Source organism: Syngnathus scovelli, chromosome 6 (genome assembly GCF_024217435.2).
Source record: "Syngnathus scovelli strain Florida chromosome 6, RoL_Ssco_1.2, whole genome shotgun sequence".
NCBI classification, from domain to species: Eukaryota; Metazoa; Chordata; class Actinopteri; order Syngnathiformes; family Syngnathidae; genus Syngnathus; species Syngnathus scovelli.
In genome coordinates, this window is record NC_090852.1 from 18,456,566 (window position 1) to 18,477,598 (window position 21,033).

Here is a 21,033-nt window from a genome sequence, read left to right on the forward strand (position 1 = left end):
AATGGTGACAAAAGTTAAAATTGATTTATACAAAATATTTATTCCCACGTCAACGAGTTATGAAGTGAGCGTCGTTCTGCCGCTTAGCCAATCGCGTCGAAGGAGCAGTGTCGACGTCTCCGATTGATCCAAAACTAACATATCACGTCGGTTTTTGTAAAACGTTTTGTGATTGGCTTAAATCATTGGCCACTGTCCAATCAGCACGACCACTGATGAGACCTTGCCGATTCAATTTGCCTTCATATTGAATTATGTTTAGCTATTCCTAATTTTATTTGTAATGTGCCATTTTGTCGTTTTACACACTTTAATTCGGTTCTAAATGGTTTCAAATACTTCGGCTCACTGAATTGAGAAGTAGGGTGCAGCGGGATACCCGATTGTTATGATTCGTTAGACTTTTTCCCAAGCGGACTCTTCTGCAAGATCATGTCCCCAGTGGAGACGTGCGACGCTGACGTTTAATTCTCGTTTTCGTGACGGCATTGATGTAATGATTGTGATGATTTCAGGACGCCGGTGTCACGCTGACGCTCAGACATTGTCGCGTCTCCTTGTGTCGCTGAGTCTTAAGCAGCCATAGCAGTTTTGCTGCCATGTAGAGTGTGCGCTGCAGACGATCGATTAGTTGGGTCTGCCCATGATATTACATGATACGGGAGGAAAACGTCGACTAAAGAACACTTATTTAAGTTAAAATAGTTGGCTTAAAAGCTAACCTTGCTCATGAATGACAAAGCGGCTTTAAGATTTCAACATTTTGAACGACATTAAAGATTGAAAGCGACGCTTTGGTGTCGAGGCTCCGGTGAAAGATGTCGGTTTACAGGGGCATCGGCGGCGATCAGGTAATATCTTCTTGAATAATTGTGTATTACGCATGTATTTGATACTAATGTGGAGTTTATTGTATTTATCTATTAACGTTACGACCCTAACTTCAGCTAAAAGTAACAGAGCAGCGCTAGCTAGATGCTAAACTGAGTTGTGTTGCTATGGCAACCCCGTAGCACCTGCAAGCTATGCTGACAAAGTGCATTGTCATTAATAAAAAATAAATGTGCATTTACATTATAAAACCACGCATTTTCTATAGTTCCCTGATGAATAAACTCATTTGACTGTTACAGTACATGAGCAAACAGATACCAAAGAATTCAAAGTATCAACACATCAAAACAAAACTGGACACGGGTAGGCTCTGGTTATTGTTGTTTATATTTGATGCAGATTGAGCATCAATTTGTATTTGACAATTTTTTTTAAATCCCCCTTGCAAACAGGGGTTAGCCTGACCAAGTATTTGGAGCGCCTGGAGGAGATAAAACAAAGTGAGTTGAGGCCTCGGTTTTTATCATCATGCGTTAAAATTGCAACAATTAATGTTTCGTTTTTTTCAGACTACAAGTTCACCAAAGGTGAAATCTTCAAACGCTTTAAAGTGACAACGTTTGCAGAGTTGGTGAGACATATTTCTACATTCCGAGTAAAAAGGAGCTAACCTCGCTGAACATTGCTAATGTAGGTTTGCACTTTTAAGGTTTACCCATTTTGGTGGAGCTCTGACTTGTAGGACTAATTTGTCAAATAAATATATAAGTGAAGATAACCACTATTGACGATAAAGCACGTTTTCCACCTCAGATACTTCAGGTGGCGTCAGTGTCGGACCTGAATGAATGTGTCGACGGTGATTCGTGTCACAGCCCTCACGGTAAATCAAACTCACACTTTATAGTTGTTGTTACCATGCTAACATGCTAAATGAATCCAACAGACGATGGCAGCGGTGACAGCAGCATGATGTTGCAGGCGGGGTACGGCAACGGCTTGTTGGAGTCCAACGATGCGCAGGAACAGGAACACATCCAGCCCATGAGGTCTACATTGCTAAGGTAAATTCCCCCCGTTTCGTCACGTGACGTACATCATACATTTTCATTTTACATGCTTTGATGATGACGCGGGTGCAGGAAATATTTTTTAAAAACTGATTTGGTTACTTTTCTCCTCGGCAGCGTGATCAACGGCGTGGGTGAGCTGAATATGAACGGCGACAAAGCAAAGGCGGCCAACGAGGATTTGGACGCTGACGCCGAAAAGCCCTACCAAGATTGTCCCTACCTGCTGCTGGATGTCCGTGACCGTGACCTCTACGACCAGTGCCACATCATTTCAGGTAGGGTTTCTTTTCCCTTTGCTCCTTCTTCCTCATCATCAAGCATTTTATTCACAGGCAATGTGAGTTTGAAATAACATGTCAACATCTGGAGCTCATCCTTTTATGATCTTTCTTTCCTACCAGCTCACAGCTTTCCCATAGCCTCGCTCTCCCGCTCCACGAACCCTTACACCAAGGAAATACTGGAATACGTATCCTTGGTTCAAAATACGTTATTGTTCTTCCCCTCCCCCCCATTAAAAACAGATGTGCGGTTTTGACCTTTAACAGCAAGCAGAAAAACGCCGAGGGTAAGATCATCATCGTGTACGACGAGGATGAGCGCATCGCCACCCAGGCGGCAACCAGCATGTGCCAGCGTGGCTTCGAGAACCTTTTCCTGCTCAGCGGAGGTAAGGCGGCGAAGGCATAACGCTCATCCAGGCGGTAACCATGACAACTTTCTTGTCGTCGGCCAGGTCTCAAGGTGCTCGCTCAGAAGTTCCCTGACGGTATGACCACTGGCACCTTGCCCGCCTCCTGCTTTCCCCCTCCCATGCCGGCCAAGTGGAAGAAGAGCGCCCCCCCGCCGCCACCCTTGCCGCCGCCAGCGATGCAGGTGATGACGCCGAGATGGAGGTTCAACGCCGACGAGCTTGGCAGGATCGAAGCCCACCTGGAGAACTTCATCATGATGGGCAGTAGTAAGGGACTATCAACTAATTACCTGAATGATAAACATCAAATATTGAGGAAAAATGATTCACTTAAGCGATAAATTATATAAATGTTGATTTTTTTTTTTTTTTTTTTTTTGTTCTTGAGGTCGTACATCAAGTCGAATTTCGACGAGCAGCAGTTTGCCTAAGGTGTCCAGCGCCCGCTGCAGCCGCATGACGTCCTCCTCCGCGTCTTCGGTTTCCTCCAGGGACAGCGGACGAGTTCAAAGGCCGTGGAAGTGATCGCACCAACAACATCTCCTCCCGTTGCTCGTCTTCAGTAGTATTTTTTTCTTTTTCTAACTTTTCAATGCGTTTGCACATGAGTGTCTTTTGCACTCCAATGAAGGGTGAGTGGATCATAATTTTATTTCTTGATTTTTATTCATATTTAAAAGTGGTTTGAATGCTGCATTTTTGTAAATGGCAACACAACACGTCTTAATGATTATTGTAAATCTTAATGAGTGAAGTGTGTGTGCGTGTGTGTTGTGAGTGTCAAACTTAAAGGTTACATTATCAGAAATTAGTTTATTTTCTTTCCAAGTGACCTTTAAATAAAATAGAAAGTGTTTGTTGCAATTGTTGAAATTGATTGCTTATTTTCTGAAATCATTCCAGGTAAACAGATCAAAAATTAATTGAAGCTAATAATAATTTTAATTAATCGGTGTTTTGATGTTGTCCTGCACGACTGTTTTTACATCTGCAAACTAGGGAAAACTTTCTAAAATTGTGTGATTCTTTATAGCATGTTTTCATTTATTTTGTAGATTTTTTTTTTACATTTTTGCCCAGTTGAAATTTCTCAATTTGCAATTTCATCACATTTTCTTCATGCCCACCATAGTCTTCAATTTTCTATTATTTTTTTTGTATTCTGATTTATTAAATTATTTTTTTTAGGTTCATTTTGTATTGTGTTTGATTTTTTTAAAATCTTTTTTCTGCTTTTCTAAATTTAAATGAATTGCTTCAGAGAATAGTTATCGAATTTTTCCAGTTTTATTCCAATTTTTATAGTAATTATATTTTTATTGCATTTTCTAAACTGGTACAAAATGTTGAATTTGACATTTTATTCTAAACATGAGAACGGGGGCCCACAAGAGTGCTTTTTGTTTTCTGACTGTTGCTTTATTGGTCCAGTAGAGGGCGACCTTTGCCTTAATAGGGGTTCTTGAGGGTGTGGTCCATGATGGCCATGAGGGCCAGCCACGTCTCCCTGGCGGTGGGGATGATCTGGTTGGCAGGCAGGGCGAAGCCGTAGCGTCCGGTGTCGCGCAGTTCGAAAGTGAACGAATACTTGATGCCCTGATTGTAGGTCCAGTCGATGGTTCCTCCGCTGGCCTGGTCTGAAAACGGGACAGAGCGCAAAGGTAAGTGCGGACCTCCACCAAGACTTGATCTTTACTTAAATTGTAAAAACTCACAGATGACGTTAATGATGCTTCCATATCGGTACCAAGTGCCGTAAAGAGAGGCCAGGTCGGTGATGGCCTTTCTGGCCACAGCGTGCTGCAAAAAAGCAATATAGTGTCTCAGCGTTGTCCTACTTTTATCCAACAGTTGATGACCCACCAGCTCCGCCTGGTCCTTAACAGGTGTCCTGGTATATCCGTAGGGATAGAGAAGCATCTGCGAGTACGAGTGGATGGACACGAAGGACTTGATGTTGCCGTGAGACTTGACGAAGTTCACGATGGAGCTGACTTCCGACTCGGAGTGCGCCCGCGGCCCGCGGTACGTCTCCGAGCAGGGACTGCCACTCGCACCAGGGCCTAAAAGACAAGAAGTTTAGTAATGTTTGTTAGCGGTGGTGACACCAGAGGTAGGTGAAGTTACCTCCAAAACCAGCATCCCAGTTTCTGTTAGGATCCACTCCCACGCAAGAACTACCAGGATTGGGCTTCCTAGTCTTACGCCACATACGGTTCTGAAAAAAAATCAAATTGCGATGAGGAAAAAAGTCAGGAGTGTAGTAATCTCAATGATGTTTTTGCGTTGGACTCACCTTAGTGTGCGTGTAGTAATAGCCATCGGGGTTGGTGACCATCTCCAGGAAGATGTCCATCTTGTCGAGGATGGCGGTGAGGGCGGGATCGCGGCCGTAGTCGGTGACGATCTGGAAACAACACATTGGTGAAAAAAATGTAGTTAAAAATGATTCGCATACGATAAACCGAGTGTCGTTTACCTTCTTGGCGAACCAGGTGCCGCTAGCCTGAGTGACCCATTCACGAGAGTGGATGCCAGTGTCGATCCAGATGGCGGGACGGTTGTTTCCACCAGTGCTGAACTACAAAAAGTCAAAAAGTGTTCAAGTGAATCTCTTCGGGAAAAGCCCACATCATGCTAATGAGCCTATTAGCTAGACAAAACAAAAAATGCCCATAAAAGTGCTGAGACAGGCTACCAATAAAAATAACAAACAAACAACTAGTTAAGATAAGAAGAGTAAATGACGGCCTAGCTAACCAATGAACTAAAAGAAAAGAGTTTATCAGGCAAACTAAGTTCAGTATGTAACTAATAGCTAGCTGGCTAACTGACAACTGATGGAACTAAACTAACTAACTAACTAACTAACTAACTAACTAACTAACTAACCAACCAACCAACCAACCAACCAACCAACCAACCAACCAACCAACCAACCAACCAACTAACTAACTAACTAACTAACTAATTAGTTAACTAGCAAACTAACCAACTAACTAACTAACTAACCAACCAACCAACCAACCAACCAACCAACCAACCAACCAACCAACCAACTAACCAACTAACCAACTAACTAACTAACTAACTAACTAACTAACTAACTAACTAACTAACTAACTAACTATTCAGTACATTCATGCATAAACTGTTTGTTGGGATTTATTTTGCATTGTTACCTTGAGCACATTGAGCGGACGCCCCTCGTAGCTCTGACCAATCACCAGTTTACTGACAAGTTTGGGATTCTCGGCCACCAGCATGTTCTGGAATCTGTACAGCTAAAAACACCACATCAAAAACCGTGAAGACAACAATCAGCAATTAGCCACAAGTGAAGAATGGCAATGATGCTGACCTCGCTGAGGGTGTGGTATCTGGCGAAATCGAAGCTATTGGTGTTTCTGGGCTCTGCCTCACGGGCCGAGGCGTCCATCTCTTCTTGCTCCTCGTCCAGGATCGCCTGAGGAAACGCAACAGTGAGCAGTGCAGACCAGATTTTGCAGACAGCAAACCACATGAAGGAAAGGGTGTTCTGACCTGCAGGTCTTCAATCATGATGGAATAGTCAATATTGTTGCTCTCCAGGAAAAGTTTGACGGCCTCCAGACTCTCGACCGGAACTCTGACGTCCACATAACTGTCCAGATCTTTCGCCTCCTTCCAGAAGTCCACCTGACATATGCACACACACGAGATTATTTTTATTATGCTTTATAATATTGATTGCAACGGTGTGGTTTTATACTATATTGCCACTAGGGGTGCTGTCTCACCCCATACTCCTCAATGTCCTCCAATTGCGTCAGAAGAGACAGCTGTGCTTCATCCTTGGCCACCATACGGAGAACCTGATGTCTTTGAACACAGCACAAGTTTTACATCTTTTTTACAACACAGCACAAACAATTTGATGTCCTTGAATGCAACACACAATGTTTCATAACACAATTTTCTGTGTTAGATTCAACATGTGGACCATATAGTTGGGCATCAACTCACCCCTCAAACGTCTCCTTGCCCAGCGCGGCAACGAGCAGCGCGGCCAACACGAGCAAGACCCTCATCGTGACAGTAGAACTCAAGAGTCTCGCCCGGAACCCCCTGCTTGCCTCTTTATGGACCCAACGGGGGTGGGTGATCAAGGGCAGGGAGGTGTGTCAGCATCTGCTAAGATTCCCACACAATGCTGGATGTCAACTGGAATGCTGACGTCCAACCTCTGATGGAGTTGGAAGTCACACGGCTTCTCTCTCTTTAAAATCTAGACAGGAGGAGAAATGCCAACATTTTGTTCTTAATTAAATATTCTCCAAGTTTACACAACACTATTAACAATGGCGTCATTTTGTTGATTTGAATTTATTGACTTCCTAAAATGTACCTAATAAAGTAATCTGCAAGTTTACACAATACAATGATATCTGTTGACAATGGCATCATTTTTTAATTTATTGACTTTCATCAGCAATTTCTGGAAACATCCAAGAAAGAACCTAAATGTCTGCTATTATTATTTTAAACCAAATAAGCAAATGAAAAGATGGTTTCTTGCAACAGGAAGAAAATGTCTATAGTTGCATCTTCCCCTTTTGTGACCGCTTCTTAGCAAATTAAAACCACAAAATAATACTAATAAGCTTATTGATGTAAATGAACATGTACTATGTTGACAACAAATTTAAAACACACACAATAGTCTTGCCGGGAACATACATAGTATTTTGGAATTCTTTTGATTTCCTATAACATTAATTTTAATTTAGGAGAAAAACAACTTTAAGCACTGCTCACAAGCTGCAGCGTTTTTTTACGTAACATGACTGATAGCAAAGTGAAGGCGACAAAAACACCTGCTACAGTCACACACAAACATTACACACATGGATGGCAGCACAAACAGTACCTGCTCATTGAAGATGAAGAAGTGCCTTCTTGTTCTGTGCCTTCTTGTTACAATGACAGTGTTCTCACACAGAACTTCCTTTTTTATACTTGAAGCCGTTATAGATTGCTGCATACACTTTGTCAGTTGCATAAATGTGCTTGACCCAAGGTGATATGTAAGAATAAAAATTGCAACAACTTACTTAACCTTAACCTGACTTATTTATATATATATTTTTGATTTTACATTTAAAATAAATAATATACTACATATATTTTATATTTATTATTTTTAAAATTAGATGTATAATTTAGATAATTTCTTTCAATAGGTTGCGTAGTACATATATTATCAATACAAGTGTTTTGACATTCTATTTTACATCGTGGGAAGTATGCATGATAGTTTTTTTGTATTACTAATATTGTCAACCTTAAAATGCCAGGCTATTATTTGATAATAATAATAATAATAATAATAATAATAATAATAATAATAATAATAATAATAATAATAATAATGTATTTCTTTGAACGTGCAATTTGTCAACTGTTCTTTGGATTCCGATCCACACGGAGGTCTGACAGTGGAACACAAAATTAGCTGTAAAACTAAAAAGAACAATATTGATTTTTACTGTTGTATTTTTTTCGTCAGAACAAATTTTGAGGTTATTCAGTGAAATACGAAATGACGGTGTGTTATTTTCGAATCATTTTTTCATATTTTTTTTTTTACCGGTATATAAAGCCATGGAACGCGTTCTGTACTTCCCGACCTGTACGGAAGTATTACAGTGAAACACACAATTGGAGGCACGCTGCAGCGACTTCCGTCAGCAAATCAACACTAACAAAATGGTTAAGAATTTAACATAAACTGTAAGGACATTTTTTAAAAAGACTTGAAATCAGGATGGAGATGCTTGGGGGCGAGTTTTGTAGCATGTCCCAGCAGGAACTGGCGGCTCCTGTCAACACTATCGAGGTAAGCCGACTGGGTTGTTGACACCACGAGTTGGTGGGATAGCGATGGGGTCAAGTCTTTTTGTCTTCGGCAAGTCATGTCAAATCTTGTGATTAGTCAATTTAAGTCTCAAATGAAGTCATTTTATAAATGCGGTTTCACCTGAACTATTTTAAGTCTTCATAGAGAAGACCAATAATAACCCAACTCTAATTTAGCACATGTATCAATCAAAACTTGTTACAAACTTCAAACTTTAACTTGTTTAGAAAAGAAAACAAACAATTCCACCTCTTGGCACGCCGACATGTCACGAAAAAGCAAATATATGTCAAATATGAGCGTGTGTGTGTTTCACTATAGCCAACTTGTTTTATGTGGCGTTCATGTCTCTTAAATCCCGCAGGAAAAATGGAAGCTGTTGCCTGCCTTCTTGAAGGTAAACACAAATTCCTACCCGTGTCTACTTTTAATAAACAATATTTAAATGCTCACTAAATAGCCATATTGCAACTTCTCCAAATCACAATAAGATGACACATTTAAAAATAAATTAATTTGTGTTTTTAAGGTAAAAGGATTGGTGAAGCAGCACATCGACTCGTTCAACTATTTCATCAACGTGGAGGTAAAACCCAAGCCGGCCAGTATATTCGTGTGTGAGTGAAAATGTGTCTGTCCATCTGAGAATCTGATTTTTGTCTTTGTGTGTGTGCAATTTCATCTTCTCACTCCACAGATAAAGAAAATCATGAGCGCTAATGAGAAGATAACAAGTGACGCAGATCCGATGTGGTACATCAAGTAAGTCACCTGATTGCAAAATGACTAACATTCATTCATTCATCTGTGCTCTATTGAACATCCTTTTATTCTTGTAGGTACCTCAATATCTACATTGGCATGCCTGATGTAGAAGAGAGCTTCAACGTGACCCGGCCAGTCTCCCCTCATGAGGTGAGCCGATTACCTTATAACAGTTAACCCACAATTTACAAATATTGTATATTTTTTGATACTGTTCATTAAAAAGGCTGATATTTGTCGTGTTTATTCATTAGCTGTGACATTTTCTTTGAAGACGTGATATGAAGAGCAATAATGGACAACCCTGAGAAGAAAAATGAATGCGTTAATGCTCTTTGATGAAGCAACCTGCATTTTCAATGTATGGTCGCTAGGGGCGCTGTTGCTCAAAGTTAGGATGAAGTTCTGCCACATCACCACTTCTTGAAGACTTCTGTCTAGCTGTAAAACATGTGGCTCGTTGGTCTAGGGGTATGATTCTCGCTTAGGGTGCGAGAGGTCCCGGGTTCAAATCCCGGACGAGCCCACTCTTTTAACTTTTTGGGGGTCATTAGCAGCATTTAGAGATATATTCAAGGCTTTCTTGTTGTATGAAATAACATTTCATTTTGTTAAGTTGCACTGCCACGTTTTAACCAAATTTTCTGTATTTTTATGCAAGTCTCCCCGTTTTTTTTTTTTCCTTTCTTTGCACAAGTGTCGTCTGAGAGACATGACCTACTCGGCACCCATCACTGTGGACATCGAGTACACGCGTGGCAGTCAGAGAATCATCCGTAATGCTCTTCCCATCGGAAGGTACTGCTAAAGTTTATTTCTTTTCATTTCTTTTTCTTTTGTTTGAAAGTTATTAGTTATTAATTGCAAATACACTTTTATCCGCAGTTTGTCAATAATGTCTTAATGGTTCTGCCTCAGAAAAGTCTGAACAAATCCACCTTCAACCAATTTGATTTCTCCTTTTGAATGTGATTCGTCAGGATGCCCATCATGCTGCGAAGCTCCAACTGTGTCCTCACAGGGAAATCACCCTTGGAATTCTCCAAACTCAATGAATGTCCTCTTGATCCAGGTATTTGGTCTCAATTGATTTTTTTGGTTCTCAAATATGCCAGTGTTTATCCACATCCAAGCCGTTTTTTTTTTTTTTACGATTTTGGCAATGTAGGTGGCTATTTCATCGTAAAAGGTCAAGAGAAAGTCATTCTGATCCAGGAGCAGCTTTCCAAGAACAGGATCATTGTGGAGCAGGACAGGAAAGGTGCGGTGGGAGCCTCTGTTACCAGGTAGAGACAACCAGCAGAAAGTATCACGACACAGCAGGCTTGCATAAAACCGAAAAATGTCTTCTTCAGCTTCAGGACAAGATTGATTTGTTTTTTTTCTTTATCCCCTTCCAACTATTCCAGCTCCACCCATGAAAAGAAAAGTAGAACAAACATGATTGTAAAACAAGGACGATTCTACCTGAAGCACAACACGCTGACAGAAGATGCGCCCATCGCCATTATATTTAAGGTGCGTGTCGTGAGGCGTCCACCAGGGGGCGCTGCAAGTTTATATCATCATACCTTACTGACCCACCGTCACAATGTAAAGTGGAGTCAACATTTGACTGTATTTCAAGTGAGTCCACGTTATGCAACAGAAGTTGGAAATGTATTCACATTTTTTGATTTAGGTTAAAACAAAGATTGGTAATAGTAGAACTACTGGTGAAAATCCTGCACTCACACAAAGTGAAAAAGTGACAAATATTTTTACTGTCACTTCCGTAAAATAAGACATTTCGAGATTCGAACCCAAACCTTAAAACTGTGACATGCCAACCACCAACTCACTCCACCGCACCCTGTCTGACTTCATTCCGTGCAAATGTCAGTCAGCCAGCTGGCGTCATTATTAACTTCTTCGCCCGCCGAGAACAAATCTCACGTCGGTCGTGAGCGTCGACTACCTTCCAAGCAGGGGTCGTTAGCTGTTAGCACGTTTTGTGTGCTGGCTTTATTTGCATGTGCTTGTCTCCAGTCCCGCCTGGGACGCTCGCCTCGCAAATGGAGACGCTTCCACAAAACGCGTCCAAGTGCGGGACGAGCGAGTAGGTTCCCACAGACTTCCATTTCCATAAGCAAATGTCACAGACAACTCCTGTGACTCCTTGTGCGCTTATGCACACACACATACACACACACACACGCTCTCATTGTGATGATGTCTACTGTGTGTTCACCTCAGTGTGAAGGTCTTGTCTACACAACTCCTTTTGTTTCATTTCCACGTACTTCTTACGAGTGTTTCAGATGTTTCAAAAAAGCGAAACAGAAAATTCATTCATTTATTTGACCTATCCAGAGGAGTTGGAATTGCCAAAATATCTTGGAGAAAATATGCTAATCGTTGATTTACAAACGTTGTGGGTGTCTTCCCCGCAGGGAATGGGTGTGGAGAGTGACCAGGAGATCGTACAGATGATCGGGACAGAGGAGCACGTCATGGCCAGCTTCGCCCCAAGCCTGGAGGAGTGTCAAAAAGCCCAAATTTTTACACAGACGCAGGTAGCCCATTTTGAAATTCTTGTCCAATGTCTCAGGATACTATCATAATATTTATATATTTTTTTAGAGTTTTTAAAAGACAATAATGACCGCCTGACTTGAATGATATCAGAATAAGATGTCTTCTAAAGAGCAGGATGCCGCCTCTTGACAGGAGACCTTTCTTTGTCACATCCAGCTTGTTAAGTCATGTTTTTTTTTTTTTTTTAACTCTATGAATACAACTCGTTTGGGTTTTTTTGTCATTAAGACGAGCCGCCCGGTGCACTGATGAGGCGTCATTTGCGTCCTAGCAACGGGCGGCTGCTGCGCTCCCGTTTCTTCCTCCCTCATGTCTTTTCAGCGTGTTCACTGGGTCATTGTACGGTGCACAATGAGGCTTAAATCTATATCATTAAAGGCAGATAAGGCTAAGGAATGTACTTATCAGATTATGATGAGTAATCTGCCCCAGTACGTATTCTATGATCTACCAAGTCCGATTTTGTTGAATCGTGTCATAAAAGTGAAACAACAACGTCTGATTCAAATCACAACGATAAAAATAAATAAAGTTGCTCAGAATTATTGTGCTGCCTTCTTTCCAGGCTTTGAAATACCTTGGGAATAAAGTTCGCCGGCAGCGCATGTGGGGAGGTCCGAAGAAAACCAAAATGGAGGAAGCCAGGGAACTGCTGGCGTCGCTAATTCTCACTCATGTGCCGGTATGTGGAATAAACTAACTAGTTGGCTTGTTGATCAAGTGTCATCCTTTTGTGTGTGCGTGTGTTCAGGTCAAAGAGTTTAACTTCCGAGCCAAGTGTATTTACCTGGCCGTGATGGTACGCAGGGTGATCCTGGCTCAAGGGGATAACAAGGTGGACGACCGAGATTACTATGGCAACAAGCGTCTTGAGTTAGCGGGACAGGTAGGAATTTTGCCCAGTGTGATTTAAAAAAAAAAAAACTATTTCATTGTGTTTCATGCTTTTATTAAATATGTATTTAAAGAGCGGCATTACAAGCGAGCCCTTCCGCCCTCACCTATATCTTTTGTTTCTTTTTAATAAGACTCATTATTTTTCCCACCTCCGCTTTGTTTGTTTTGTTTATTTCACCCCCCCCCGCCAACCTCGCTTGCCTTTGTCAGGCGGGAGATATGCGGTGGCACCAAATTCCCAAAGCTGTGGAACGGCGGGGATTTTTTCCAGCGCGCTGACAATAGACGCGCTGCCTTGACTGGAGCGATTGAGCTAATCCGTGAGCCCCGGCTCTGATAATGTCATTATTGCTGTCTTAAGGCCTTTAATTTCCCCCACCCCAACCTAGAACAGAAGGCGGGAGGGAGTCGTTTTTCAAAAGGGGCTTACGCCAACAATCTTCTCACTCTCCAATTATGCTTCGCTGACATTCAACTAATTGGCCTGGCTGTGCAACGGAAGCTTAATTTCTTGATTAATTTCAAGTCTGTTTGTTGTGATGTTTGCGAAGGGGAGGGAGACGGATGACTCGGATCCACCTTGCTGTTTTTTCTTCAATGTATTTAACTGTAAAAGCGCACTTCACACATAATGACGGTCACATACGGTGCTCCCCCCCCCCCCCCCCCCCCCTCGCAGCTTCTGTCCCTGCTCTTTGAAGATTTGTTCAAAAAGTTCAATTCGGAGCTGAAGAAAATCGCCGACCAGATCATCCCCAAACAGAGGGCGGCGCAGTTCGATGTGGTCAAGCATATGAGACAGGACCAGATCACCAATGGGATGATCAACGCCATTTCTACTGTGAGTGCGTTTGTGTGTGTGTAGAGTGCACATTTTGAAAAAAAAAAAAAATCTGTGCCCTTCAGTCGGCTTGATTTTTGAACACCATCAAAATATTTTTCCTATCACAGGGCAACTGGTCACTGAAGAGATTCAAGATGGACCGTCAGGGTGTGACGCAAGTGTTGTCCCGCCTCTCCTACATTTCGGCTTTAGGCATGATGACCCGGATCTCCTCGCAATTCGAGAAGACTCGGAAAGTTAGCGGGCCTCGCTCCTTGCAGCCCTCGCAGTGGGGCATGCTGTGCCCGTCCGACACACCCGAAGGAGAGGTGAGCCTCCTCGTACTATTTCAATGGAGAAAAATCGATTTACAATTGGCACGTCTTGTCGTCCGTTTGTGGTAGGCCTGCGGGCTGGTGAAGAACTTGGCCCTGATGACGCACATCACCACCGACATGGAGGACGGTCCCATCATCAAGCTGGCCTTCAACCTGGGCGTGGAGGATGTCAATTTGCTGTGTGGAGAGGAGCTCTCCTACCCCAGCGTCTTTCTCGTCTTCCTCAACGGTAAAACCTTCACGCCATGAAGTCAAATGTGCTTTGGCTCATTAAATGTTTCGATCACACAAACGCTAATCCTCCGTGTGTGAAATGTTCATTTTTGCATTTGTGTCATTAATTTCACAGCAGCAGTTTGCTGCGCTTTAATTACGCCATGTTTGTGCGGCCGCTGATAACTGTCACATGACCGTTAGCCGCTGTACTATTTAATTAGCTACAACCAGCAGGTGCTCAAGTCCTTCAGAGTGTATTCGGCAAACACACACACAGATACACACACACACATTTTTGCCCTTATTTTACTGTCATTCTCATATTCCACCTCAAGATCTCAAATCTTTTGTGAGTGGTGTATTTTTAGATGACCTTCTCAATGGAATTTTCCCGTCCGCATCCACAGGAAACATCCTCGGCGTCATTCGAGATCATCCCAAACTCGTCAGCACCTTCCGACTGATGCGCAGGGCGGGATTCATCAACGAGTTTGTGTCCATCTCTACCAATATGGCCGACCGCTGCGTGTACATCTCATCGGATGGAGGACGTCTCTGCAGGTTGGTGTGGTCACCCATCCAATTCACCCGCAAATTAAGATCCCACTCTTCTTTGTTCCCTTGGTAGACCGTACATTATCGTGAAAAAGGGTCAACCCATGGTGAAAAACAAACACATTGAAGATCTGTCGCAAGGCTACAGGTGACTCCAGCTACTTGAGATCCCAGCTTGGAAGGTGCTTGTCTGACACTTTTTTTTTTTCTCCAGATCCTTTGAGGACTTCCTGCACGAAGGTCTGGTGGAGTACCTGGATGTCAATGAAGAGAACGACTGTCAGATCGCTCTTTACGAGCACATGATAGACAAGTGAGTGCTGGAGAAGAATTTCTTCTGGAATAACTTCCCATTCAATTATGAATTTTTTTTTCTCTGTAGAAAAACCACCCACTTGGAGATCGAGCCCTTCACGCTTTTGGGCGTGTGTGCCGGCCTCATTCCCTACCCCCATCACAACCAGTCGCCCAGGAACACATACCAGTGCGCTATGGGCAAGCAGGCCATGGGTAAGAGAGACAGTTCAGTCAGGAAGATATCAATCCCTTCTCAAATATCCCTGAGCACAAGTTGTGGAGCCTCAAAACCGGGCATCTGAGTTTTTTTTCCCGTGTCTTGTGCATGCTTGCGTTGTGAGCGTATGCGCATGGACATCAAACATGGGGCGCTTGCGTAGGTTCTCCATTGTACCCCGTGTGTGTGCGGAGGCCCTTTCCCTGCCAGTCAGCCCGAGTGTCATTAGCAATTCATTGTGTCTGCTTCGGCCGTCCTCGGGGGGGTCGGTGTGCTCAGCTGCGAAAGAGCACCGAGTGCGCACCCGCGGCTCCTTGGTAACCACAACTTCCCCAAAAACGGCCCCGCTACCGCTAACATTTGTACTCTTTAGCCCCCCTCCACATCTTGACAAAAAAAAAAGAAAAAAGACTGAAACTATATTTGGCCCAATATCTGCCTTGCGCTGTTTTGTGTGGACAAATCTATACATGTGCAAATCTGCTTGTGGCCATTATCGTTGGCTTTGCGCTCGTAGCCCGATTGTCAAGTAATAGCATGTGACAAATGTCAAAGACTCCCAGGGAGGCCATTAATTATGCCATAACTCAGCCAGTTCCGCCTCACTGGCGAAGTAATCACCACACAAAAAAAAAAAAAAGTTCGCCATTGGGAGTTAACTGAAACGGCCATGAAAGTAAATGAGACTATTCAAAATTTAGATTCTAACTGTGATTTAAATCCACAATTTGGACAGTGTAAAAAGTTTATTGTTAAAAAAAAAAACATTTTTGTGTTGCTTATCCTCATATTTGAAAACAGACAGCTTAATGCTAGCACATAATTGGAAATGCTTTCGATGGGCTAAAAGAAGTTAGCATAAATGTTTCAGTAATTCCAAAGCTTTTGCACACATACATAAAATGGCAACACACTCTCGTTGTTAATTACTCTGCTCAATCTCACAACAACCCCAAAAAAAATCAAATCAATGCTTCTTTTAGGTTGGCAATAAAAAGTGAGCATTCTTCTCCCTAGGCACGATCGGCTACAACCAGAGAAACCGCATCGACACGTTGATGTACCTCCTGGCGTACCCACAGAGGCCCATGGTGAAAACCAAAACCATCGAGCTGATCGACTTCGAGAAGCTGCCGGCCGGACAGAACGCTACCGTGGCCGTGATGAGCTACAGTGGCTACGACATTGAGGACGCGCTGGTTCTCAACAAAGCATCCCTGGACAGAGGTGAGGGACACTTGGGAACATCTACAATTCGACTTGTTTTTAAACACGGATTCCCCTTTACAGGCTTCGGTCGTTGTCTGGTGTACAGAAACGCAAAGTGCACGCTGCGGCGTTACACCAACCAAACTTTCGACAAGGTGTTGGGCCCAATGCTTGACGCCGCCACCAAAAAGCCCATCTGGAGGCACAACATTTTGGACGCTGATGGGATCTGCTCCCCTGGTGAGTCGCTGAAGATCCAGTTGTTCTAGTCTTGTTGTGTTCACACTTGGCCAGTACTTTTCAATCCTTTGTGGTGCTGCAGGTGAGCGAGTGGAGAACAAGCAGGTGTTGGTAAACAAATCCATGCCGACCCTCACTCAGACACCACTGGAGGGCAGCACACAGCCAGGCCAGCCTCAGTACCGAGAAGTGCCCATCAGGTGAGTGTCCATCCATTTGCTTTTCTTCTTCAGGAACCGGAGCATCTCCCGGCTGACTTCAGGCAGAAGACAATGTTCCTTTTTTTTTTTTTTTTTGCTATGAATAATAAGTTGCCCTCTCGCTCGGCAGCTACAAGGGCTCCACAGACTCGTACATCGAGAAGGTGATGATCTCGTCCAATGCCGAAGACGCCTTCCTCATTAAGATTCTACTCAGGCAGACCAGGAGGCCCGAGATCGGTGACAAGTTCAGCAGTCGGCACGGACAGAAAGGTGAGCGAGTGAAACCTGTTGCACGAGGTTGTCCGGGGGTCCCTTCCTCCCTCCTGCGTGTGTCCTCATCCATCACGAGCTCCTTTCAATTAATTGGCTCTTTGTCCCGTGCCAGACTATGCAAATTTATTACACCCCAGCAGTATTCTGGCCTAAAAAAAAAAAAAAGTGTTTACAACCTTCATTGTTGGCCGGAACCTCCCCTATAGAGGTGCCCCTATGATGTTTTAATCAAAAAAAGCTAACTGGCGCCGTGCATAATTTACTCTCTTCATTAAGGCGGTGGCCACAGGGCGGTCAGCTCGGGACGGGACAATGTCTCCTGTCTCGCATCGTGACGGAGAGCGCGGGGTCGCCGGAGGGTTAGTCCGGGTGGGGGGGGGAGTTTGTCGAGGTGTTCGCTTACTGTCGAGAAAATGCTTAGCAGCACAAAACTAGCTTGAAGTCAAGGACCTGTTATGTTTTGATGGAGGGATGAGTTTTCACGTTTAATTTAATTTCGTAGTGAATTTAAAGCAAGGGCTAGCTGATAATGGCTTAGGGGTCAATTTTTTTTTTTATTATTATTAACAAAAAAAAAATCTTCATTTGGAGACAAAGTAACAAAACGATATTATTCAAAGCAAGTTTAGCTTTTTTTTTTTCTTTTTTTTCAAACTCTCTTGATGCCAAACAAACTGTTGAATTTCATATCCCTTTCATCTCAATGAACATTTTTGGCCGTTCAACAATTTACCATCCAAAATACCAAAATATTTGAAGTTTGGACCCCCTAATTCCGATCAAAAGTTTCTCAAATTTAGCTAAAGTTATCACACTAAAATTCCTAACTAAACTATCCCCTTTTTGTTTTTAGAAAGTGAATGTGAGCGTCCTCCAGCTTCTCATGACTGGTCCTATAAGTCTCGGTCAGCAGAGCAGAATAAGTTAATTATTTACCGGTCACACACACACACAGCTGTAGGTTGTGTGTATGTGGATGCACTGAGAAGGAAAGGGGGGGGTGGTCCATTGTGCAAACCGCCAGCATGGAGCTGTAAGAGCTGTGATGGAGGGCGCTGGACCCTCGCTGTTGTCTCGCCTTTCTCTGCTGATTTCATGCCTCTTTTATCATCCACTTTCACACAAAACAAACAACACCGAGCACGTCTGCCATGGGAACCGCTGCCCGCTCACCTTCGCCACTATTTTACCCCACTTTCTGTATTTATTTATTTTTTTCTTCCACACGTTTACTCCCCCCCCCCTCCCGCTTCACTCCTTTGACTACGTTGGCCATCCTCCCGCTTCCATTCAGCCCGCAGCTTCCTGCTGCTGGACGACTTTCCAGTAAAACGCGCCACTTGTTGCCGGTCAACATCCTGTCGCAACATCCTGCCCGACATTAGCAGTCAGTGTTGTGGACCAGGCGGACCAAAAAAAAGGGATTTATCTTTTTTTTTTTTAAAACGCACGTGCAGAGCTTGCAATATCTCCCAACGTTCCTCCTCCATGTGTAATCCCGCTCTCACTGTCGAGTTTAAGCACCTTTTCTCCATTTCCTGCTCTGCTTCTCTTTCTGTGTGCCCTATTTTTTTTTTTTCATTTGCAAATGGGCCTAAAATCTGTTTGTCCTGGCCAGGCAAGAGTACCGTGGGTTCCCCCCTTGCGCAAACATTTGCACTCCCACTTAAATTCTCGACTACGGGGATGCTTGACGAATCATAAAGGGGAGCCCGTCTGTCCACATGAGAGCGGAAATGATCCGGGAGAAGTTCACAATAAGGACAAGAGGAATGGAACTCTTACGATGGATAAATAAATACAAAAAAAAAAAAGCAAATAGATAGAAATCTGTCATGATGATACATGTTTGTACATTTTAGGTGTCTGCGGCCTCATCGTCCCACAAGAGGACATGCCTTTCTGTGACACGGGTATTTGTCCCGACATCATCATGAACCCGCATGGCTTTCCTTCTCGAATGACGGTACGCTATTTTCAGCATCTACCAGTCCTATTGGGAATCCTCAGTTTTGAAATCACGAAAGGAAATGTGAATCATATTTACATGTTAGTAATGACCTAACTAACTTAGCATAGGATTCATTGAAATTATACACACGTCATTTTTTATTTGTGTCTGTTTGTGAACAAATATGCAAAAAAAAAACATCTCATGGTTGGGAAAACCCCTTTACTGGGGCACTCAAGGAATCACTACTTGAATTTGAGATAAAAGCTAAAAAAAACCTAAATTAAATTGTCATCAAATGTTTTGACATAAAACACACGTTCAATTTGTGAGGGATTTTTTTGTTTTTTTTTTAATTCAAAGCTAAATGTGTGTGTATCCCATTAGGTTTACAAAAGCCTCATTATCCCCTCCTGAGGTTATCATTGTCTCCCAGAGCTCTCGTTCTTTTGACTCGACGACAGTTTGACTGCGCCGCGCAAACAGATAGCCGTTGCCGCGGCGACGGACGCCAGCCGAACGTTGCAAGTTTTATCAAACGCTTACAGAAGACGTTTGCAGCGTCTCCGCCAGTAAAATCAGCAGTGATCTTTACTGCTCAAGTCGCCGGTGCCAGCGCCGTTGCTAACCGCCGCCGTCGCTATGGCAAGCGCTCGGCAATGTTTGGCTGCGGAGGACATCGCCCGAGGAGAGTAGGTGTTGGCCTTTTATGTGCCGGGGTCAAGGGTTATGTGGGGGCAACCTTAGCGAAATTGCAGAAATCACTCATCTTCACGCTGGGGCTACACGTGTTACCTCATGCGCTCATTGTGCCGTGAGAGATTAGCAGGTGTGCTTTGGGAAATCACCCAATTAACTAGTCCCCAAAATGTTTTATTTGCCAAAATATCGATGATTGACACACCCCTGATCGGTAATTGATGATCTCTCCTAAAAATGTTAACGATTGATGATAGATTGAGAACATCGGAATATTGATAATAAAAGTGACACACCGCTAATCGTCTGAAATCTTTCGTGTTAGATGGGGAAGCTTATCGAGCTGCTGGCCGGCAAGGCGGGAGTTCTGGACGGGCGCTTCCATTACGGGACGGTCTTCGGGGGCAGCAAAGTGAAGGATGTGTGCGAGGACCTGGTCCGCTATGGATACAACTACCAGGGGAAGGATTATGTCACCTCGGGCATCACTGGGTAAACAGAACATCACATTTTGAATTGAAATTTTCATTTGCAGTTGTACAATTATAGTGTCAATCATTGCATTGATTTTTTTTTTTTGTGTAATCCCTCAGTGAGCCACTAGAGGCGTACATCTACTTTGGACCCGTTTATTACCAAAAACTGAAGCACATGGTCTTGGACAAAATGCACGGGCGAGCACGTGGTCCCCGAGCCGTTCTTACAAGGTAAGTTTGACCTCCACCCGACAAAGAACACTTTTGAATTTTCCTCCCATACTGCGTCTTAAGGCAACCGACGGAGGGTCGATCCAGAGACGGAGGTTTGCGTCTGGGCGAGATGGAGCGCGATTGTCTGATCGGTTACGGCGCTAGCATGTTGCTGCTAGAGCGACTCATGATCTCCAGTGACGCCTTCGATGTGGACGTTTGTGGACAGTGTGGCCTTCTGGCGTACTCGAGCTGGTAAGACGCAGACTTTGAAGCCGCCATTTTGGGCATATTCCTCCCCCATCCTCACCCTCACCTCCCCCACACAGGTGTCACTACTGCAAGTCATCGTGTCACGTGTCGTCGCTGCACATCCCCTACGCTTGCAAGCTGCTCTTCCAGGAACTGCAGTCCATGAACATCATCCCCCGACTCAAGTTGTCACGCTACGAGTGACGGCACCCGGGAAACAGGCAAAAAGCTGAATTTTTTTTTTTTCTCACATTTTTTTAATGTTCTGATCATCATGGTGTGTGTAAATAATAAACACTTGACATTGTTTCTAGCACGCAACTCTTGCTATA

The 21,033-nt window shown here is 43.5% G+C and overlaps 3 protein-coding genes and 1 non-coding gene across 5 annotated transcripts; 3 read left to right on the plus strand and 1 right to left on the minus strand.

Annotated features, from left to right (window-relative positions):
• Positions 1-203: 203 nt before the first annotated feature.
• On the plus strand, positions 204-3,465 carry cep41 (centrosomal protein 41). 2 transcript variants are annotated; one of them, XM_049722728.2, is made up of 11 exons: positions 204-851; positions 1,134-1,197; positions 1,287-1,334; positions 1,404-1,465; positions 1,648-1,717; positions 1,781-1,898; positions 2,022-2,182; positions 2,309-2,376; positions 2,463-2,577; positions 2,644-2,865; positions 2,990-3,465. In XM_049722728.2, the coding sequence occupies exons 1-11, from the start codon at positions 819-821 to the stop codon at positions 3,124-3,126; spliced, it is 1,098 nt and encodes a 365-aa protein (XP_049578685.1). In that variant the 5' UTR covers positions 204-818; the 3' UTR covers positions 3,127-3,465. The 2 variants fall into 2 exon arrangements, with proteins under 2 accessions (XP_049578685.1, XP_049578684.1); XM_049722727.2 differs by having other exon boundaries at positions 206-851; positions 2,644-2,868.
• A 530-nt stretch (positions 3,466-3,995) lies between these two features.
• LOC125970427 (carboxypeptidase A1) lies at positions 3,996-7,647 on the minus strand. The gene is made up of 12 exons (XM_049722724.1): positions 7,511-7,647; positions 6,607-6,868; positions 6,381-6,462; positions 6,145-6,279; positions 5,963-6,067; positions 5,784-5,885; positions 5,081-5,182; positions 4,898-5,008; positions 4,729-4,819; positions 4,465-4,664; positions 4,317-4,401; positions 3,996-4,238 (listed from the first exon to the last, which is right to left on the minus strand). The coding sequence occupies exons 2-12, from the start codon at positions 6,669-6,671 to the stop codon at positions 4,051-4,053; spliced, it is 1,266 nt and encodes a 421-aa protein (XP_049578681.1). The 5' UTR covers positions 6,672-6,868; positions 7,511-7,647; the 3' UTR covers positions 3,996-4,050.
• Positions 7,648-8,278: 631 nt separating this feature from the next.
• Positions 8,279-21,018, plus strand: polr3b (polymerase (RNA) III (DNA directed) polypeptide B). Its single transcript, XM_049722918.1, has 28 exons — positions 8,279-8,479; positions 8,865-8,897; positions 9,030-9,086; positions 9,198-9,262; positions 9,340-9,415; positions 9,963-10,063; positions 10,246-10,337; positions 10,434-10,551; positions 10,675-10,783; positions 11,698-11,820; positions 12,408-12,524; positions 12,594-12,728; positions 13,419-13,580; positions 13,691-13,891; positions 13,967-14,129; positions 14,524-14,677; positions 14,745-14,819; positions 14,886-14,984; positions 15,054-15,181; positions 16,203-16,412; positions 16,476-16,634; positions 16,717-16,834; positions 16,965-17,107; positions 18,973-19,076; positions 20,086-20,252; positions 20,354-20,467; positions 20,531-20,704; positions 20,779-21,018. The coding sequence occupies exons 1-28, from the start codon at positions 8,408-8,410 to the stop codon at positions 20,903-20,905; spliced, it is 3,396 nt and encodes a 1,131-aa protein (XP_049578875.1). The 5' UTR covers positions 8,279-8,407; the 3' UTR covers positions 20,906-21,018.
• trnap-agg (transfer RNA proline (anticodon AGG)) lies at positions 9,720-9,791 on the plus strand. Its single transcript has one exon. It is a non-coding gene; the product is annotated as a tRNA-Pro (tRNA).
• Positions 21,019-21,033: the final 15 nt, after the last annotated feature.